The sequence below is a fragment of the Hyperoodon ampullatus genome (genome assembly GCF_949752795.1).
Source record: "Hyperoodon ampullatus genome assembly, chromosome: 7".
NCBI lineage: Eukaryota > Metazoa > Chordata > Mammalia > Artiodactyla > Ziphiidae > Hyperoodon > Hyperoodon ampullatus.
Window position 1 is genome coordinate 55,388,313 of NC_136920.1, and position 22,663 is coordinate 55,410,975.

General features: G+C 36.9%; 1 protein-coding gene across 1 annotated transcript in view; it reads left to right on the top strand.

Moving 5' to 3' along the window:
• The window catches only part of RSF1 (remodeling and spacing factor 1), a gene marked incomplete at its 5' end in the record, with an annotated part of 168,627 nt that extends 146,705 nt beyond the window's left edge, over nucleotides 1-21,922 (top strand). Inside the window, 8 exons of the mRNA XM_079709480.1 lie at nucleotides 1,035-1,114; nucleotides 5,870-5,924; nucleotides 6,866-6,975; nucleotides 13,167-13,234; nucleotides 14,676-14,883; nucleotides 16,563-16,783; nucleotides 19,036-19,224; nucleotides 21,325-21,922. Of these exons, the coding sequence (XP_079565606.1) occupies nucleotides 1,035-1,114; nucleotides 5,870-5,924; nucleotides 6,866-6,975; nucleotides 13,167-13,234; nucleotides 14,676-14,883; nucleotides 16,563-16,783; nucleotides 19,036-19,224; nucleotides 21,325-21,893 (1,500 nt within the window). The 3' untranslated portion in view covers nucleotides 21,894-21,922. The remainder of the gene's footprint in view (nucleotides 1-1,034; nucleotides 1,115-5,869; nucleotides 5,925-6,865; nucleotides 6,976-13,166; nucleotides 13,235-14,675; nucleotides 14,884-16,562; nucleotides 16,784-19,035; nucleotides 19,225-21,324) is intronic.
• Between the last annotated feature and the right edge of the window lie 741 nt (nucleotides 21,923-22,663).

The window sequence follows — 22,663 nt, forward strand, 5'->3', positions numbered from 1 at the left end:
CTTAGAAGACCTCTGGGTTTTGTAAAATTATAATCTCTGGTTTATTTTTTCTCACATTTGTTAAAGGCACAAAAACCCCCCAAATTAAGATAATATACAAGGGAAGAAATAAGTTTCTTCCTTTTGTTTATCCCTTTGTTTCATTCTCTTTTTCATTTCTGCCTACCTTCTTTTTGTCAGTTTTATAGATGATATTATGAATTATGCACCATTATAATGGTACTATGAATAGAAACATGGATTCTGTTTTCTCTCGTATCTTGATTCAGGTGGATTTCTTTTAAAACTGAAGAGCAGGATATTTTTTTGCATCCAAGAGGTCCTTTCTCTCACAAGCCCAGTCTCATTTTACTTTAAAAATGATGGCCTTGGGACTTCCCTGGCAGTCCAGTGGTTAGGACTCCGCACTTCCACTGCAGGGAGCATGGGTTCAATCCCTGGTTGGGGAACTAAGATGCCGCAAGCCGCACAGCGCAGCCAAAAAAAAAAAAAGATGGCCTTTATTGCATTCTTAGTAAAGTGAAATTTTTTTGGCTTAGCATCACTTTAGCAATTACATTCTTCAGCTCTGTTTTGACCCAGTAACCATGTGGCATGGTTTTGTAAATTTTTTTCCATTCTCTTTTTTAAAAAATAGTGATTGGCACCATTGTATTTTATTGTACATAAACCTTCTTCCTTAAAAATGTCTTAGGATTTAAAAAAATTTTTAAATCACTGTGATGTATATACAGTGAGCCAAATGCTTTTTTAAACATTGATTACTGCCAGCAAGATAGGCATTGAACATGTTTCTCGGCAAAGCTATAAGTTTCTTTAACATGTGTGTTACTTTAAAGATACCCTGCTCATCTTCAGTTCAATGGATGAACTGAAGCGGCATGTCTTTATTTAATTAAATACAAGGAACATTTCAGTGTTCACTACGTGGCCCCTTACCAGCTCTCATAGCATGGTATCTATAGCTAATAGGCAAAAGATAAATGATTGTGGAAAGGTGTGTAAAATGACACTCATCTGTTTTATTTTTTCAGAAACTACTGTGTGAAAAATTAGAGGAACAATTGCAGGATTTGGATGTTGCCTTAAAGAAGAAGGAGCGTGCTGAACGCAGGTATTGTGATATGTGTGTTAATGTTTTCCTTGGGAATTTGACCTCAGAATTGTCTTCCAGTATAGACTAATGTGTCTGTCTAAAGCAGGGTTTGGCAAACTCTGACCTGTGGGCCAAATATGGCCCAGCTAAGAATGGTTTTTTCTTTTTTAAATGATTAGATAAAAATCAAAATGAAAATCATATGTCATGGCACATGAAAATTGTATATTCTGATTTCATTGTCCATAAATAAAGTTTTATTGGAACATAGCCATGCTCATTTGTTTATATGTTGCCTGTGACTGCTTTTGCACTGCAGCAGCAGAGTTGAGTGGTTGCAGCAGGGACCTTATTACCCAAACCTGATTTATTATCTGTCCTTTTACAGGAAAAGTTTGCCAATCCCTGATCTAAAATATATATCAGAACCTACTCTGAATAAGTATTGGCCCAAGTATTGTGGAGGATATGTAGCTAAGTATGTAGGGAGTACGAGAAAACTGTAAGAACTGGTCTACAGTTTAGTTACCCATGTCATCTCTTTGGGTGGGCAGAATTAACACTGATGAAATAAAGAGCATTTAAATGCTGAACTGTGTCCTACTGACTGTAAGCAATGCCTCCCTTTTCAATATGCCACTGCAGTGTGGTCTAAAGCAGTTGAAGAAGGCTTCTTGGAGGAGGTAAGATTGGAGTTGAGCTTAATCTTTAAAGGGGGCTCAAAATCAAGACAGTAAGTTTGTATTTATTTATATTTATATGTACCTTTGTTGATTAGTCTATTGCTAAACATTCATTCATTCCTACTGTGTTCCAAACTGAAGAGAAAAGATGAGTAAGACAAAGCTCTTGCTTACCTGGAGTTCACCTTCTACCAGAGGATGCAGATGTATGAACCAGTGATTCAGTAAAGTAGACAAATCGAGGTATATTTAGAGCAATACTAGAACGTTGTGGAGGAGCACTTTAGTTCTCCTAGGAGTTGGGGTTATCAGGGAAGTCCTTGGAAGATAACTAGGGGTTATATAGGTGGACATGCAGAGAAAGGATATTTCAGGCAAAGAGCACAGTACAAGCAAAGAGAGTGTAAATGTGAGAGTAGAAGAGTGGTGGGGGATGAAGCTATAAAGGAAACTGAGGCCAAATTGTAAACAGCTTTGCATAACTGGCTAGGAAATTTGCATTATTCTCTAGAGGCATGGGGGAGCCATCAAAGTAGGGATGTGCATAATCAGACTCTTATTTCAGAAAAAATGCCCTGGTAACAGTAAGAAGAAGGAATTAGAGTTGAGGCTGTTGGAATAAAGTCTGTGAGAGCCAGTGAGGCCTGAACTAGAGCAGTCATCATGATGATACAGTAGAGAGGTTGAAGAGAATTTTCAGAGGATTAATCAGTAGGACTTGATGCCCATTTGTACATAGTATGAGAAAAATCTAAGCAGTGTCTCCCGATTGCTCCTTCATTTGCTGCTACTTTAACTTTTACCTCCTGTCACATAGTATTCCCCTCAAAACTTTAGTTTGCGTTGAGACAGTCTGCTCATTCCATAGTCCTCACACTTCACTCTGTGCCAAGTTGAACCTTAAAAATGGGTTCAGCTTCTAGATCCTTTTTCCTCTTTACTGCTCACCTTGAGCTCTCTCTGGCTCATGATGTATGCTGCTTAGTTTAAAGGCAAAGTTTATCTCTGAAGTTCACTAGGAGATAAAAGTAGTACTTTTTTTTTAATTGGTTGTCTAAATACCTTTATATTTAGGAACTAACCGTCCTGTATACAGTTATTAGGACTATTTTGATGTGCGAACTGCTCCTGTCATAATTTTTGACACTGGAAAAGATCTAACTAAAAATGCTTCAAATTAAATCATAATTAAAAATTAGACTCGGTCTTCCTGCAATCTGCCTGCCCTTCTGAGAAATGAGTTCATGTTCTGAAGCTGATCTGACTTAGCAGTGTAGATAGCTAATAGGCTCACCCTTTAAGGACTTGGAAGAAAGTAGATTCTCTCTAAAAGCCAAGAATGTAAACCACTAAGAATTTGTCTCATACTCACATTATATCCGTTTATTCTTTGGAGGCCTGTGATGCTTGTATGTTTTATATGTGGAAAGATGGGTGAACATTTATTTTACTCTTGCCTCACACACTTTAGAATATGCTGCTGCAGTTAAGAAATACTTTCAGTTTTAGAAATTTATGTTAAAATGTGCCACAACATTTGTTTATATTATTGGTCTCCCATTTACTAGTTCATCTACTTTCTCTTCTATCCTTGGTAATCCTCTTTACTTAAATGTCATCCTTTAAGAGGACATCTGTAATTGTGCCTTTACATCACACACTAAATCCTATACGAGACCATTCTAACAAGGCAAGTTAACTGTTACTGTTGTTTGTTAATTCCCCCAAAAATCTGGTTAACAAAGCTTTCATTATTTATAACTCCTAATATATGTATATATTAAGAGCTATAAATAGCAAAATATGTATGTTTCTAAAGTAAATAATATATTAACTGTAAATTCAGGTGACTTCATCTCTTTTTAAAAGTGAGCATTTTTATTCATCCTGTTTCAAATCTGTGAAATAATTTCTCTAGCATTCATCCTAACAACTTAGAGCCTTGCTTACTGTCTATGTCATAGTGCTAGAGCATCTTTCCCCTTGTTTGATCTTTTAGTCAACATTTAATGAACATTTATTGAGCACCTGCTTTATGCCAGGCAATGTAATCAACATGAGGTGTATGATATGTGGCTCTACGGTATGGTGGAAAAGAAGGATGTGTCAGTGAGTAACTAGTAACTAGCCAGCAACTGTCTATAGAGCTGGAGCTGTGATGCTCTGTGAAATCTGATGTTTCAGAAGTCCATTCAGCTGATATGTAAATGTCCCTTCCTGGACTTGGTGCCAGAAATTATTGGGAATTCAAATAGCTATGTACTTCAAAAGTACTATTACTAGTGCTTTGCAAGCAGAGAGTTGGATTTAATCAGGGTTGGAATTTTCCAGGTAATATAACAGAGGGAAGGAGAGAAAGAGACAAGGAATTTGAGAGTGTATGCAAAGGAATATTTGTAATGATGGACCATGGAGTCTAAGCCAGGTAAGGGGGAAAGTAAGGACACAAAGGGAGTGCCGGACAGTGAAAAAAGGGTAGGGTCAATGGATAGAGGTCCCACTGGAGTCAGGGAATGGTTGAAATCAGTGTAACAGAGGGAGTGAGCTGGAAAGTGAGTCAGTAGAAGTCAGAGAACAGGTTCCTTGAAATTGAAATTTTAGAAAGGGTGTGGTTATTGGTAATAATAAGGTCTGGGCCCAATATGATCATTGAGCTAGGTGGTGAGATAGAATGGAAGATGTAATTTTCCATAAGATTACTGAGCAAGAGAATGCCTTGATGAGAAATCATGCCTACCTTCAAGATCTTACTCAGATATTACCACCTATTTAAAGCCTTCCCGAGTTTCTCAGCTCTTAAGAGAAAATCCATTCCTTTTTCTCATTTCCATTATACCTGTTCATAATGGACTACAGTTAGTTGTTAAATAATTGTGAGGGCAAGAACCATGTCTCATTTACCTTTCAATTTCCAAGCCTGACACAAGTCAAAGACCTAACATGGAACATGACTAAGTGTTTTTTCCATTGAGTTGAGAAGAGAAATAATGGTCAAGTGAAAATAGAGCTTTTGAGGTATGAAAGAGGAACTGATACCACAATAAACTTGGTTAATGTAAAGAGAGACATGTCAAACATATTTAATAACAGAGAGCTGAAGTTTTGAATTATCCACGTAGCCTTCCCTATTAATTTCAGCTAGTACTGTTCTTCCTTTCCTAATTTTTAGTTCATTAACTGTACTAATTTTTTAAACAAGTTTTGATTAAAATAACTTTATTATTTTCTTAAATGCCAGTTTTTATTTAATAGCTTCATAACCCATCTCTTAAAAAGACTATAAAATTCTTGTTAGCCCAGGGTTTATGGGGCAGTAAAGGCTGTGTTCTACACAACTGGATCATTAATGTCCTATATGGGACATCACAAATAAATGGAGGAAGAGTGGTCACTATTTCTGTTTAGTTGAACATACACTGGCATGTATGTAAAAGCTCAGCGGTTCTTGGTGAATTTGAATTAACTTTGGGAGAACCAGAGAAAGCTTCTGTTCTATATAGCAATTCGTTGTGTAAAATTTGTTGAATTAAAGTCAACAATGATTTCTTTGAAATGAAACTCTGTCATTAGTGTCCATAAATCCACATTTTCTAGAGAAGTCTTAACTGACTCTGAAGATATCTTTGTTGTAAGCATCCCAGAGTGCAGAGACATATGGCTGTATTGCTGCTTTTCTTCTCTGCAAACAAGAAGTGGATGGTCTTAGAATCATTCACATACAATATTACTGAGAACTTCCAGCATAACAAAGATCCAGTTTGTTCAGAGTTGGTGTTCCATCAATCACTTCATCAGTGAGTCGCAAGCATGACTCTTTTCATCAGATTTCCTTGTCTGTTTCACTTACAGGTTTTTTTTTACCTGGCATAAGTCACTTCTAAAGCTAAGTTTTCATACCTTTAGGAAGTTTTGTGCCTGCCACAGATACCAATATTATAAGTTTCATGGATAATAACTAACATGTCTGTGACCTAGCTTCTGCTGTTACCATGAATCATCATTTTAGTATTATCTGTGTTAGTAATGTTTTCATAACAATTTCATTTTTAGCAAATCTCACTTTGTGTGCTTTTTTGTTTTTTACTTAAAGGAAAGAACGCTTGGTGTATGTGGGTATCAGTATTGAAAACATCATTCCTCCACAAGTAAGTTTCTGGTTTATAGTATTTTTAAAGAGGAGACTGCCAAAATTGTTCTAAAATTTAACTCACTTTATGTAATATGAGTGGTTTTAAATATATAGTATACCTATTTTATTAAAAATGAAAATTTAGCACCTTAAAGAAATCACCCATTTCCCTCATGATTGAAATTATGTGTATGTAGATAGCCCCAAAATGTAATATCACATCCAAACCAAGTTTAAAGCTCACCCCACGGAGTTTATGCTCTTTTTTTGTACCCTAAATTGGGTAATTCGTTTTTAGCTTCTTTATGTGCTATTTATGTGAAGTGACTAAAAAATAGTTCAGGGAGATTTGGTTTTTAATTCCCTGCTTTGGGGGTTATCAGAAACTTCAATTTGTGTTCTTACAGTTTGGTTTCTTTGAAGGGATACCATTGTTTTGCATTTATTAATCTAATTTATAATTGAGAAAGCTATATATGTAACATGATATTCATTTGAAATGAAGAAATTTTCTTAGTTTCATATGCAGTTTCATTCAGGCTTAATTAAATCACACACTGAAATAACCTGTCTTGGTTAGTTATTTTTCTGGAGCACCATGCCCCTTTCTTCTTCTAAACCCATTATTTCATTTATTCAGCATATCTTTTGATTTATGTGTGTTAAGTTTCATTATCAGTGGATAGACTTCATCATGATTGTTTTAAAAGAGGTAATTATAAACTCACAAAAGCATAAGTTTAATACAGAAGTGTTTTCATCCTTTGATCACCAATATTCTTTTTAATCTCTGTACTTAGTGTTGCCATGTTTATTCAGTCTTATGGGAATCATTTCACTTTTTTTAAACCTTTCACATGTGCTGCCTAGATGGACATTAGAAAGCTATTAATTCCAAGGAACTTTGTTCTGTTGTGAGTAATAAGCTATATACTTATTATCATATTTTTAAACCAGGAGCCAGATTTTTCTGAAGATCATGAAGAAAAGAAAAAAGATTCCAAAAAATCCAAAGCAAACTTGCTTGAAAGGAGGTCAACAAGAACACGGAAATGTATAAGTTACAGGTATGAAATCTGTGAGAATGAAGGAGTGGAAAATGTTTTTGAAACAACCTGACCCCAAAGTATATGCTTTTCCCATTACAATGACAGTGATGATTAGAAGTTGTATATATATTTCTTACTTACCATCTTTAGAATCATAGAATTTTAGAGCAGCCAACATCATCTTTTCCAAATGTAATTTGCTCGTGTTATCCTCTTCTGTTTAACATACTTTGTCCGATTTCTGTAGCACTGGGAATAAGAACCAATGCCTTTAACAAGGTCCACAGGCACTGCATAGCCTGCCCTGCACTTAGCTTTTCAGCTCCACCTCATCCATGTTTTTCCTTACTCTCTCAGGTTAGCCACACTGTCTTCTTTTGGTCCCTTTGTGTAGACTGTTTACTCTGCCTTGAATTTCCCTCCTGTTTTTTACCTTGTTAACAGTCCTCTCTTAATCAAACCCTTCTATTATATGCCCTCATAGCAACCAGCTTGTCTTCTTGAAAGTACTTCTATATTTGTAACAATCGTGATTTTAATTTTTTGATTAATATTGCTCTCCCACACTATACTGTTAACATGAAGGTAAGTACCATGTCCGTGTTATGCACCCCTCTGTTCTTTACAGCTAGCATAGTGCTCCATCAGTACCTATTGAGAGACTCAATAAATATAGTCTGGTTTACCATCTACCACCAGAAATATCAGAGAGAGATTTTTTTCCATAGTCACTCTGTTAGTAGCTAAACCTAGACTAAAACCTTATCTTCTAATTATTTGCTCATCTAGTGTTCTTTCCACGAAACCACCCTGTCTCACTCAAATAATAAATAAGTGATATTTTAATTATTTTAGACCATTGTTAGACAACACCAAAACAGTCTTTTAACTTGAATAACTGGAGATGGAAAACAGAGTTGATTTTATAGAACTTTAAGCTTGTTTCCTGTTTATAAACTTTTGTCAGTGATCATGAAAGAGTTCCCCTTGTGTAGTTTCTGTTGTTATTGTTAAAACTTTTTTGGGGTTGGCCGAAAAGTTTGTTTGGGTTTTTCCATGAACTGTTATAAATAAAATAAAATGCAGTAGGATCAGTAAGAGTAAAATCCTTAATATTTAGGGGAATGGTGTCCATCTTCTTCCTTAAAAAAAAAAAAAAACTTTGAAAAAGTACCGTTTTTTTATAAAATCATTAAAACTAGTGAAGTCAAAACCTATAATGGGAAGTGCAAGTGTTAAAGTCAATTCTACTAAAACACAACAAATGCATTCCTAAAAATTGCCATTGTGTGCAAAATTGCACAAAAACTATAGGGATTATGGGAAATATGGAGTTAGGGCCACACATTCAAAAACTTCATTAGTGACACATTTAAAAAAAAAGATAACAATGGTAGTACCATTTGACACATCTTAAGTGGTTAAGAAATAACAAATACTACAATAAATATGACATTTTATGTTGAAAAAAGACCTGAAGCTTGTCTGTGGAAGTGATTGTGAGGAGAGTTGCAGTTTGTAAATTATTGTGTAGTGGTAGAAGGAGGGTTATTTGAAATCAGCCAGAAAGTTGTAATACCAGATGCAGATGGCTATAACTTATAACACACATGATGAGCTTGGGTAGCTGGTAAATGTTTGTAAGGTGTGTGCACGTGTTTGTTTTGTGTATTCCTACACAGCTGGTGCAGTTTTCTACATTTACCTAGTGTTTCTCACAAGGAAGATTTCATATAAGCAAGTATGAAATACATGTTATGCTTGAATTATTTCCTAATATATCAGTTATGTTGGAACAAATTTACATTATCAGAACAAGCATCATAGGGGAACTGTATTGTCTTTCAATCCTGATGTAACTGTGGTTTTTAATGGGAGAAGAAATTTGTTTTATTAGCATTTCATCTTGGGTATATACCCAGAAGTGGGATTGCTGGATCATTTGGTAGTTCTGTTTTTGTTTTTTTGAGGAACCACCATGCTGTTTTCCATGGCAGGTGCACCATTTTCCATTCCCACCAACAGTGTAAAGGGTTTCTGGGTTCTCCACGTCGTTGCCAACACTTGTCGGCTTTTGTTTTTTTCATGGCAGCCATCCTAGCAGATGTGAGGTGATGTCTCATGATTTTGATTTGCATTTCCTTGATGGTTGATGATGTTGAGCATCTTTTCATGTGCTTGTTGGGCATTTGTATGTCTCTTCTCAATTTTTCTTTTTTCCTTCTGCTTCTTAGTACTTTTTAAAGAGATTTAATAGAGTCCTCCATATGCTGTCTCTAATTTTTTTAAGTTTTTTTTTTTTTTTTGCGGTACGTGGGCCTCTCACTGTTGTGGCCTCTCCCATTGCGGAGCACAGGCTCCAGACGCACAGGCTCCGTGGCCATGGCTCACGGGCCCAGCTGCTCCGCGGCATGTGGGATCTTCCCGGACTGGGGCACGAACCCGTGTCCCCTGCATCAGCAGACGGACTCTCAACCACTGCGCCACCTGGGAAGCCCCTAATTTTTTTTTAAGTTTTATTTGTCATATTTAAGCTCTAAATACACCTAGAATTTACTTTGCACATGGGGTGCAATGGGACTGTTGTGAGGATAAAATCTAAAGCACTTAATATGTCAACACGGGAAAAAAAAACCTCCCCCCCCCAAAAAATTTCATCACTACTATCATTTAATAATTGTTTATCGGATTCTTATAGCTCCTAACAGAGGATGATGTCAAAGTTGACTAGAAGGAGCATTGGATTGGGGGCCAGAAGACTTCAGATTATAGCCCTCACCACGCCACTAATTAGCCATGTATCTTTGAGTGGTTGGTCCATTTCCCTGGTCTTGGTTGACATACTTATGATGGTGAACTAACCCAGATGATCCCTTCAGCTTAAAATTATATAACAGTGTTATAAACTATGTTTTTTAGTATAATATGTATTGTGATTCATTTATTTATACCCTGCCTAGTTCCCAAAAGGAGGTAAGGAAGATACATATTCTTATGTAAAGAGCAACTTTTTAAGCATAACACCAAACACAGAAACAATAGTGAAAAGGATATTTGATTATATAAAATTAAGAAAGACTCAGACAAAAGGCATTTACAAAAGAAAATGTCTGCTTGCAAAGAAATTTTGTAAAGGAGTTAAAATTCAAAAGGAATGGCTTATGAGTTTTTAAAATAACAGTGAGTATATAGTTTTTTTCATAGTGGAAATAGTTTTTCCACATAGTGTCTGCAAAGACTGTTGCATACTTCAGACATTAACACTGCTGAAGCCAAGGATAAAAAGCCATTTTTGTTAGGAAATCAGTTCCTTAAGAAAAATTAAGTTTCCGTGTATTTTGAAGACTAGAACTAGACAGCATGATTTGTTTTTGTTTGTTTATTTGGGAGGGAGGCTGACTGGAGATGGGATGGGCACATATTTGCAATGATAGCGGGACAAAATGTCAGTTTTCCTGTCTCAAAACTTGAAAAAATAAGCAAAGGTTAAAGGGGGAATACACTTTGGGGACTTCCCTGGTGGTCCAGTGGTTTAGACTCAGCACTTCCACTGCAGGGGGCATTGGTTTGATCCCTGGTTGGGGAACTAAGATCCTACATGCCACGGCGTGGCCAAAAAAAGGGGGGGGCGAGGAATACACTTTGGATAGAAATAATTGCAACATATGACAAAGATGTTAAAGTCTTTAATACATAACAAGCTCTTACAGATCTGTAAGGAAAGATGAATATACTGGCTAATAAAATGGGGAAAGGACACAAACCAGTACTTGCAAATGAAAAAGTAAAAATGACCAGTAAACATGAAAATAATATTGGCTTTACTGGGTATTCAAATTAAAATTAAGGAACAAATAATTTTGTTTTTCCATATTAGCAAAAATATCTTAATGGTAAAATTCACTTCATGGTTGTATTTTAAATTGCTACAACCCTTGAAGAACAATTTGTATGCCCTTTAAGCCAACAATTTTATTTGTAGCAAGAATACCAGGAACAAACCTATAATCCAACAAAGTCTCATAGTGGAACCAAGGGGCATCTCACCAAACAAAAGAAAAGATAGAGTTATGAAAAGATACTGAGGAATGGTAGAGTTTTGATGAAATTTAAATGAAGAGTAAGGCTCAAAGCAAAGCAGGACTGTGAAAGGGTCAGTATCATATGTGGATGGCATGGTAGACACACGGTCCTATTTACTTGAAAACAAGATAGAGTGTGGAGTGTTGTGTCCAACCCCTTATCCAAACTCTGAATCTGGGATGTAAATCAAGGCTGCTTATTTGTGTTAAAAGTGACTTAGATCCTCTAGGCAGGGGTGGGTGTTTCATTCTTACTGCTATAATTTCCTTTGTCCAAGGGTTCTGATGGTCTCTGAATTTAGAAAACAGAGTGTCTCAGTAAGAAAGTAGTAGTGGCTCAAAGAAATTGATTGTTATGGCACTTTACAGCTGCATCTTGTCCGGAGAAATCCTGTTTTCCATTAACTTTATGTCTGGCTGTATCTGAATCTGTTATTCTAGCCTAATGAATAGATGCACAGATTTTTACTTTCTCAGAATTTACCTTAAGGAAAAGCTAAGCTATATCTATAAGGATGTTTTTCATAGCATTGTTTATAATCATGAAAAATTTGGAAGTAAACTGTTGCATTTAAAAGTATGTTGTAGAAGAAGAGTTCTTAACCTGAAACTTGTGAATCTTCTGAAATTATATGTAAAATGTTATGTTTGTGTAGGTATATATATTTTCCTAGAGAGGAAATCTATAACTGTAATGAGTTTCTCAACTCAAAAGGCAAAATATTTGGCTATTAGTCATTGTTTTTTTTTTCAAGGATTTTTGATTTTTGATTTTATTGTTTTTTTCTTTTTGGCTGCGTTGGGTCTTCGTTGCAGTGTGCAGGCTTCTCATTGCAGTGACTTCTCTTGTTGCAGAGCACGGGCTCTAGGCTGCTCACAGGCTTCAGTAGTTGCGGCGCACGGGCTCAGTAGTTGTGGCTCGCGGGCTCTAGAGCACAGGCTCAGTAGTTGTGGCACACGGGCTTAGTTGCTCCGCGGCACGTGAGATCTTCCTGGACCAGGGATCAAACCCGTGTCCCCTGCATTGGCAGGCGGATTCTTAACCACTGTGCCACCAGGGAAGTCCTGGCTATTGGTCTTAACTCTGTTGTTAATCACTGTGTAACTTTAATCCAATGCTGTCCAGTTTACTGTGGTTATGGAAATGTTCTGTTACTTTGCTGTCCAGTATGGAAATCAGTAGCCATATGTCACTGTTGAGCACTTGAAATATGGCTAGTGAGGAACAGCATTTTTTATTTTAATTATTTTAAATATAAATAGTCACATGTGGCTAGTAATTACCATATTTAGCATGATCTTCAAGTCACTTTATCTTTTGGTCACCTCAGTTCTAAAGTGAAAAGAGTTTTGTATGTGAATAAATCTTAGGAATCACCTAGTCTTGGTTTTTTGCTTTAAGTTGGAGGAAATAGCCCTTGTGAGAAAAAGTATGTTTACCTAGTTCTAAAATTCTGACCATCTGTATATGAATTTCAGTAATAATAATAATAATATAATCTTTAATAACAGCAGTAGTATACTTCTCACACTTAGTATTATTTCTGGAACACGAATTTTGTTCAGTTTACCTTGTCATATGATTTGTATAATCGGGTTGGCAAACTATGGCCTGTGGGCCAGTCCAGCTCACTGCCAGTTTGTGTATAGCATGTGACCTAGGAGTGGTTTTTACATTTATAAATGGTTGAAAAAAGAACCAGAAGGATAAAATTATTTGAAAATCACACGAAATTCAAATCACAGTGTCTATAAATAAAGTTATATTGGAACACAGCTACCTTCATTCACTTATATTGTCTGTGGCTGATTTTGCACTACAATGGCAGAGTTGAGTAGTTACAACAGAGATTGTACAGTCTACAAAGCCCATTACAAAAATATTTGTTGCTGCCTGGTATAGATGATCTTTGAAAATGAAAAACAACTTAGAATTAGATACTGATTTACAAAACTCTGTTTTACCAAAGAAATTGAGGTTAACAGGACTGAGGTGGTCTAATCCAAGTCCCACAGCCCCAAAGTAGCAGAGAGCAGTTTCACATTCAGCCCTTTTTCACTTCAGAGGCAATTTTCCTAACCCATATGCCAGGACAGGCTGTAATGTGATTGTTGTATGTGTTTTAGATTTGATGAGTTTGATGAAGCAATTGATGAAGCTATAGAAGATGATATCAAAGAGGCTGATGGAGGAGGTATGTGCTTATCATTCTCTCTTTTTCATCTAACTCGGCCAATACGTTAACTAAAATGCCCTGATTAGAAGCAGTGAGCAAGTATATTTTCTTATTCTCCTCAGTATGTGTCACGATCACTACTGATGTTAACTGTCTGAGATTCAAAATAATCTCTGGACACGGTGTCAGTGTATAGACTCAGAGCTTCTAATTATTTTAAAAGTAGTATTATTTTGTAATCTGATATGAAACATAAATGTTCCTCCCTAGGTTAAATGTTCTTCCCTAGATTAAAAAATTTTCTTCTGCTTCCAAACAGAAAACTTTGCTGTTGTCTTTCCATTTTTAGATCACTACTGCTACAAAGTCACAAAAATTATGGATCATCAGAATCTAAATGATTGCTTTCAATTAAAAATCAATTTATTAATTTCACAGTCTTTAATGGGTGACATTAAAATAGAAGAATTTGAAGATAATTTAATTAAAGAGCTATGTAGGAAATCACCAGTGCTCCAGTGTTATTATGAAAGCTCTAGAAAGGATTAATAATAAGTAGGCTGTTTGTAGTAAAACTGAAGAAGTCACTAGCTTTTCCAGACATGTGTTCCTTATTTACATCTTTGCTGCTGAATTCTCACTTTCTCTGCTCTGCAAACACAGTTTAAAAAAAAAATTAAAAAATGGATTGGCCTCTTTCTAAAGCCATGTCCAAAAGACAGCTTTCAAGAAGAGATTCTTTTTTTCTTTTCCTTTTTTTTTTTAAATTTATTTTTTACTTTTTGCTGTGTTGGGTCTTCATTTCTGTGCGAGGGCTTTCTCTAGTTGTGGCAAGCGGGGGCCACTCTTCATCGCGGTGCGTGGGCCTCTCACTATCGCGGCCTCTCTTGTTGGGGAGCACAGGCTCCAGACGCGCAGGCTCAGTAGTTGTGGCTCATGGGCCTAGTTGCTCTGCTGCATGTGGGATCTTCCCAGACCAGGGCTCGAACCCATGTCCCCTGCATTAGCAGGCAGATTTTCAACCACTGCACCACTAGGTAAGCCCCAAGAAGAGATTCTTGAATGACTGCTGATAGGTATGAGGTTTCTTTTTGGGGTGATAAAAATGCTCTGGAGTTAGTGGTGATGGTTGCACAACTTTGTGACTATACTAAAAACCTATGAATTTTACACTTTAAAAGGGTGAATATTATGGTACATGAATCATATCAAAATTTTTGAAGAAGCAAGTTCTCTACATAGTAAACTTCTATTTAGTAGGATAAACAAAAAAGAGCTCTGTCAGCTAAAGTTGTGAGAAAATTGCATATCTGTAAGAAGAAAATAAAGAAATCAAAAGAAATCTGCTAAGGACAATCTGTAGATATTAAAGGGAAGCTTTTACTAAACATATAGTTGTCTCTCTCTCTCCCTCCCTCTCTTCCCCTCACCTGCCCTACACCCTTCCCCCTGGACTCAGGAGTTGGCCGAGGAAAAGATATCTCCACTATCACAGGCCACCGTGGAAAAGATATCTCTACTATTTTGGATGAAGAAAGAAAAGAAAATAAACGACCCCAGAGGGCAGCTGCTGCTCGCCGGAAGAAACGCCGGCGACTAAATGATCTGGACAGTGACAGCAACCTGGATGAAGAAGAGAGTGAGGATGAATTCAAGATCAGTGATGGGTGCGTGGTCTGTCAGTAGATCCCATTCTCTAGGTCCAGGCTTGAACAGGCCTACCAGATAAGCTTGGCCCTGCTCTGATGGAGCTTTTGTTCTTCATGCACATAGACAATCTGTTTTCAGGATACTTTAAACAAATTCAGCAATGCTGATTTTGGTTCTTTCTAGATTAAAACGATTGTTTTAATTGATTATGGATTGTTTGTTTTTTTGGGGGGGCCCACACGATGCAGCATGTGGGATCTTAGTTCCCCAACTAGGGATCGAACCCATGCCCCCTGCATTGGGTGTGCAGAGTCTTAACCACTGGACCAGGGAAGGGAAGTCCCTGTGCTTGTTGGTTTAATATTCAACATTGTATTTAAATTTCATGAACAGCAGTTAGCATTCATTTGTGGTGTACCTCTGTGCCACCTTCTGCCACCATGACCATGAGAGGTTCCCAGTCAAAAGTGAGAAATGGACAGGTATGAGTATTTAGAAACTATTCTCTGGTGACCCATAGGGGTTTGGGTTGGGGCAAGTAATTCAGTATGGAAGATCAGGAAAGGCTTCCCTGCAGAACAGGTATGGAAAGAATACCACAAAGTTTCTCCTCTCATATTGTTTAGTGGAGGAAACAAACATATAAACCACAAAAAAGTCATTCTGCATGATTGCTACTAAAACATAAGTCAGGGTACAGATAAGGGCCAGATCAATCCAGGGAGGTCAAGGAAAGCCTCAGAGTAGAAATAAAACTTTATCTGAAATGTGAAGAATGAACTGGGCAGATTGATGAATGTGAGATTAGAAGCAGTGAAGGAAAGAAAGTATTCTAAGCAGAGAAATCCTGTCCAGGGCAGCCAGGCATAAAACGTCACAGAATATTTAGGAAACTCCTGGTGTGTCAGGATAAGAAGAATTGAGGAAGCAGCAGAAAGTGCCCTGCTGGAAATGTGGCCAAGACATAAAAAGGAACCAGATGATGGAGTATTTTGTTTGTCATGCATAAGAATTTGGACTCTTTCCTGAAGATGATGAAAACCCACTGAATGGTTTTAAATACCAGACTAATATGAGGTTTATGTTTTAGAAAGATTCATCGTGGCATTCGTTCAGAGGATTTACTGAGGGGAAATGAGTGTAGAGATTAAAGAGACTTTGGGGAATTGCTATAGTAGTTTAGATGGGATATGAGAGCCTGAACTGAGAAGAGGTATTAGGTTTGAGATATTATCTTTATGAGATAGACTCGGGAGGAATTAGTCATTGATTAGATGTGAGAAATGAAAAGCGAGAAAGAAATTAGGATAAATACCAGGTTTCTGCTTTGAATTACTAGATGGGTGACAGTACCAAGTACCAGGCTAGGGAACAGAAAAGAGGAGTAGGTTAGGAAATAATGAGTTCACTTTTGGGCATGTTGAATTTGAGGTATGTGGAGGACTTCCCAAGAGGCCAAAGCAATGTACGTACAAAAATCAGCATCAATTCATGTTCATAACTCCTTCTAAAAAAAGGAGAGGGGGCAAAACATCTCTTCATTTTATAAATGGGGAAACTGATACAATTCACTGGGTATTTTACATTAAACATTACTTAATAATTCACTGACTTGTTAGAATTTGAACTCGGAACTCAAAAACGGGTTCACGGTTTTCAGTGTACCATCATAATTCATTTGGTTTCTCTTGGACAGATCTCAAGATGAGTTTGTAGTATCTGATGAGAACCCAGATGAAAGTGAAGAAGACCCACCATCTAATGATGACAGCGACACTGATTTCTGTAGCCGAAGACTAAGGCGACATCCCTCCCGGCCAATGAGGCAAAGCAGGCGTTTGCGGAGAAAGACTCCAAAGAAAAAGTACTCCGATGATGATGAAGAGGAGGAATCTGAGGAGAACAGTAGAGACTCTGGTAAAAATAATTTGTATCCACATCTCACCAAGTCAGTAAATTCTTATGACTTCTGGAATTAAGATTTCTTAAAATAAAATTCCATTCAATTGTAATATAAGCTTTCTGTTGATACTTTGAGTTCTATTCTTATGATTCACCACTAATTAAATCTTTCACATAAAGCACATCTGAGAAGATAGATACAGATGGATATGTTAACTTCATGCCAGACTCATTTAGGATTGTGATGAATCCTTTTGGTGCCAAGTGTTTCCATGCCAAGACTTTACCTTCATAGTGTTTCTTGGGAATCATTCTTAATAATCTGAGAACATTTTTCTCAGATGTCTAGCTATTAGAGAAAGATCACTAATTATCTCTAACATTTAGATCATGATCGGTGATTATGATTGTTAGTTTTTATAAATTATCAGTGGTTGATCTTATTATAGCTTATACTTATCTCTATTAACTAAATAAATAATGAGAGGCACAGCAGGTAAAAGAACAGATAGTAGTGCTTTATGGGATTGGCAGATAGGTAGCTGTCGTCTTACTGAGGAAGTGCCACAGACAGGAGTATTATATCCCCAACTTGAGCCAGGCTTGTGGAGTTTTACATAACTACAATATCAGAATCAGAAATTTTATTGATAAAATACTATTATCTAATCAACAATATACATTCAAATTTTATCAGGTGTCCCAATATTGTCCTTTATATAAACATCTTTTCCTGGTCAAGGATATAGTTCAGGATTACATATTGCATTTATTCATGTCTCTTTAGTCTCCTTTAATCTGTAATATTCCTCAAACTTTGTTGACTGTAGCATTTTTGAAAAATACAGACTAGTTATTTTGTAAAACATACCTCATTTGGGTTTTTGTATCCTTGTGATTAGATTCTAGTTATACATTTTTGGCAAGAATATCACAGAGTTAATGTATGTCCTCCTGGTCTCTCTATTAATTTTCCCTTTGTAATTAATAAATAATTCATAGGAAGATATTTTGAGACTGTAAATATCCTGTTCCTTATCAGATGTTTCACCCACTAACTTTAGCATTTATTCATGAGTTTTCTAACTCCTTCCTTCCTTTTATATTTAATACTTGGTGTTCTGTAAGGAAGAGCTTTCCCTTCTCCCCTATATATTTATTTCTTTGTATCAGTGTGGACTTACAGATTCTTATTTCAGTCGGTGGATATGATATGTTACCATCACTATTTTGACACACTTTGCCCTAGATTTGGCCAGTGGGACCCCTTTAAACTGTTGGCTAGCTGTTTTGAAATATTTGAAATCCATTAGAAAACAAAGCTAGATATGATGATTCAGTGGAATTTGTTAGCATTCCTGAAAAACTGCTCTGACACAATGCCATAGTGTGACTTTGGTTTATTGATCAGAGGTGACATGACAAGAATAGTGCTATTTAGCAGTGCTTTGAAAGTTAAAGTAGTCCCATGAGCTGTATTTAGCAGATTTTAATTCCGCATGGGAAAAAGGCAAAAATATAACTCCAGTTCTGTACTTATTTGAAACAGGCTCATCAGTTTTTTGTGGTTAGAAAGTTTAACCTCTGCAGTTCATTGTGAAGCTATGACTATAGCCATACAGCTATATATATAGGAACAGCAGATTATCATGAGGCAAAATAGTAACTATCCACCAAGAAGAGCAGTTGTGGCAGCCATGCAGCTCACTGGGTAGCTCTAGGTTGTATGAAATAAGGATTATGTAAAAAAAAAAATTTTTTTTTTTTTTTGGCCGCACTGCAGTATCTCAGTTCCCCCAACAGAGATTGAACCCAGGCCCTTGGCAGTGAGAGTGCGGAGTCCTAACCACTGGACCACCAGGGAATTGCCTATGAAACATTTTTTAATCTTGAGGATTGACTGCTAATAGGATACATTTGTGAGGTTTGGCATTAAAGCCCCCCCAGATGTACTCATATTATTAAGAAGAAAATGAGAGACATGAAAGTTATGACTGAACTCTGCCTAATAGCTTTATATTTTTATAACCTAAGCTAACTACTTTTCTATTTAGTGGAATTAAAATTTGTACTTGATGGGACTTCCCTGCTGGTCCAGTGGTTAAGACTTTGCACTTCCAATGCAGGAGTCCCAGGTTCAATCCCTGGGCAGGGAATTAAGATCCCACATGCTGCATGGCATGGCCAGAAATAAATTAAAAAAAAAAAAAAAAGTGCTTGATTTCTTTTTCCTTTCTCCTCTTTTTTTTTTTTTTTTTTTTTAACAGAAAGTGATTTCAGTGATGGTTTTAGTGATGATTTTGTAGAAACTCGGCGAAGGCGGTCAAGGAGGAACCAGAAAAGACAAATTAACTACAAAGAAGATTCAGAAAGTGATGGTTCCCAGAAGAGTTTACGACGTGGTAAAGAAATCAGACGAGTTCACAAGCGTAGGCTTTCCAGCTCAGAGAGTGAAGGTAAGGAATAGCTCTCCAGTTTACAGAAGTTTGGACAAGGCAGCAGTACAAATTATAAAGTGAACTCAGGATGATGATTCTGTACCATTTCTTAGAAATTTAATATAACCCGTAATATCTTTGAGACAAAACCCATTATTTTATGCCTGGTCAACTTATAGTTTAAATAACTGATACTTGATAATATACTAACTTTTAAGGTCTTCATTGTAATAATTAAATTCTTCATTGAAACTAGAAGAGTATCAGAAAATTGTGATCTGAACAAGATTCCTTCTGCTCCCTTATTATTTATGGCCTTCATTTTGAAATAACCTCCTATGTCCTGAATACCTGAACAGTTCCAAACCAAGGGTGCCTACTGTCTCTCTCCACCATAACAGTGAGCTTTAGTTGGTAAACCTTTATTTCTTAATAGCTTTAGCTGTGCCCCATACCAGAAGTATAGGAAAAGATCTAAAATATGAACTTGTGATATCCATTTAGTCTTTGTAGTTATTCCAGAGTTCTTCCCAAGTTTATTTTAAATGAGTCTAACCCTTACCTTCCCCCATTTCTTTTTTATATATTTAATTCTCCATTGTTTATGGTCTGTTTTGAAGATTATTTGCTTTCTTAGATCCTTGTCATTTATGTTTGAGCCCAAGCCAGGAGAGCAAGGGAAAAAATGTTTGGATATGGGAGACTAAAGAAGGGAGGTAAACATCCGGGTGAATGTGTATTTATCTTCATGTGTCATTAAAGACAGATATAAATTCATTAATTCAACTATTAAAAATAAATACTTACTGAACTAGTCACTGTCCTCGGCACTGGGAATAGAAGAGTGAAAAGAATAACCAAAAGCATATAACTCTGTCCTGTAACTCTTACTTTAGTTGGGGGAAGAGAGACAATAAGCATGATAAATAAGCAGAATATATGATATATTAGGTGTAGATAAATGCTACGGAGAAAAGTAAAGGAGAAAAGGAGCGTAGGTGAAATTTCAGATAGGGTACCAAAGGAATGCCTCACTCAGAAGACAACATTTGAGTAAAGACCTGAAAAAAATGTTGATACTCACATGTGATTAGTGGGTACCATATTAGATAGTGCAGTAGACCATTGTATAGACTTTGGAATTTATTCTATGTGAGATGAGAAATAATTGGAGGATTTTGAGCAGAGGAGTGATATGATCTGACTTACGTTTTAATTTGCTATGGTATCTGTGTTATGAGTATATTGAAGGGGACAGGGAGGAAATCTAGGAATCTAGTTGGGAAGCCATTGAAATAGGCCAGGTGATGATGATGGTGGGTGAGACTAGAGCAGTAGCAGTAAAGGGGTGAAAAGCAGTCAAATTATGGACATACTTTGAAAGTAGACCCATAGGATTTACTACTGGGTTAGATGGGAGAAAGAAAGGAATCACGGATGACTCAGCGATTGGAAGAATAGAGTTGCCAGTAACTAAGATGGTGGAGACCAGAATGGCTCAGGTTTGAGGAAGAAGTTTAGGAGCTTGGTTCTGCCTGTTTAGAAATCCAGGCATAGATGTTGAGCAGGCAGTTTGATACATGAGTCTGGAACCTATGGATTGGCTGCCTAAAACAAATGTGAGAGTCAATGGCATATGGATGGTATGCAAAGCCATGAGACCAGGTGAGTCAAGTATAAACAAGAGAAGACGTTTAAGGACCGCCAAGGACATTGAATAACATGGAATGAGAGTTAGAGCAGTATTTCATATGTCCTGAATTGGGTGCTTAGTTTCTTTCCTTATCGGTATGTTTACATGACTCCCTAATTTGAGGTCTAGTGGGAAGGAGTTGCTTAGTTTGTGACCAGCCTATCTTCATTTAAGGATTCTGCTCTTCCCTAAAATCACAGGCAAAGTATACTGTGAATCACATTGGGCATTGTTGTGGGACTGAGAGGAGAGAGAAATAAGGCCAGTTATTGAAGGGAAATAGTTATGTACAAGCAAGTCTGAAAGCAGGACATGGGATGAATATGGGGAGGAAAAGGAGAATTACTTAAATCTGTTAAAGGAGAATTACTTAAATCTGTTAATGGTTAACTGTGCCAGTGGCTTAAATGTGCTGTTTATTCTAGAGAGCTATATATCCAAGAACTCTGAAGATGATGAGCTAGCTAAAGAATCAAAGCGGTCAGTTCGAAAGCGGGGTCGAAGCACAGATGAGTATTCAGAAGCAGATGAGGAGGAAGAGGAAGGTAAACCATCCCGAAAACGGCTACACCGGATCGAGACAGACGAAGAGGAGAGTTGTGACAATGCTCATGGAGATGCAGATCAGCCTGCCCATGACAGCCAGCCCAGGGTTCTGCCCTCAGAACAAGAGAGCACCAAAAAGCCCTATCGGATAGACAGTGATGAGGAAGAGGACTTTGAAAATGTAGGCAAGGTGGGGAGCCCTTTGGACTATAGCTTAGTGGACTTACCTTCCACCAATGGACAGAGTCCTGGCAAAGCCATCGAGAACTTGATTGGCAAGCCAACTGAGAAGCCTCAGACCCCCAAGGACAACAGCACAGCCAGTGCAAGCCTGGCCCCCAATGGGACAAGTGGTGGGCAGGAGGCAGGGGCACCAGAAGAGGAGGAAGATGAGCTTTTGAGAGTGACTGACCTTGTTGATTATGTCTGTAACAGTGAACAGTTATAAGACTTTTTTCCATTTTTGTGCTAATTTATTCCACGGTAGCTCTCACACCAGCGGGCCAGTTATTAAAAGCTGTTTTATTTTTCCTAGAAAACTCCACTACAGAATGACTTTTTAGAAGAAAAATTTCAACAGACCTTGAAGTCTTTCTGTGAAGTGACCAGTTTTGAACTTTGAAGATAAATAATTGCTGTAAATTCCTTTTGATTTTCTTTTTCCAAGTTCATGGTCCTTGGTAATTTCAGTCATGGGAAAAAAATCTTATTGTAACAACAAAGATTTGTATATTTTTGACTTTATATTTCCTGAGCTCTCCTGACTTTGTGAAAAGGGTAGATAAGAATGCATTCCGAATCTGTGAGGGCCCAAAAACAGAATTAGGGGTGGGAGAAAGCACTTGTGCTTTAGCTTTTTCATATTAAATATATATTATATTTAAACATTCATGGCATAGATGATGATTAACCAGACTGCTTAAAAGTTCAAGTCTGTATTATTGCAGTTTGAGAATTGTAGATAACATCATACATAAGTCATTTAGTAACAGCATTCATGAAATCAGCTTGTTTACTATTGGAGATAACCACACTTAATAAAGAGACCGAAAAAGTACCATCGTAAAAAACTCTAAGTTTCTCTTATAGCGGAGTTTGTTGTTTAAAAAAAAAAAATCATCTGAAAAGTATTTGTACAGTAAAATGTATAATGAAGCTTTGACAACCAGATTGTGCTAGTAAAAAAATTTTTAAAACAGCTTTATGCAGTGGTGATGA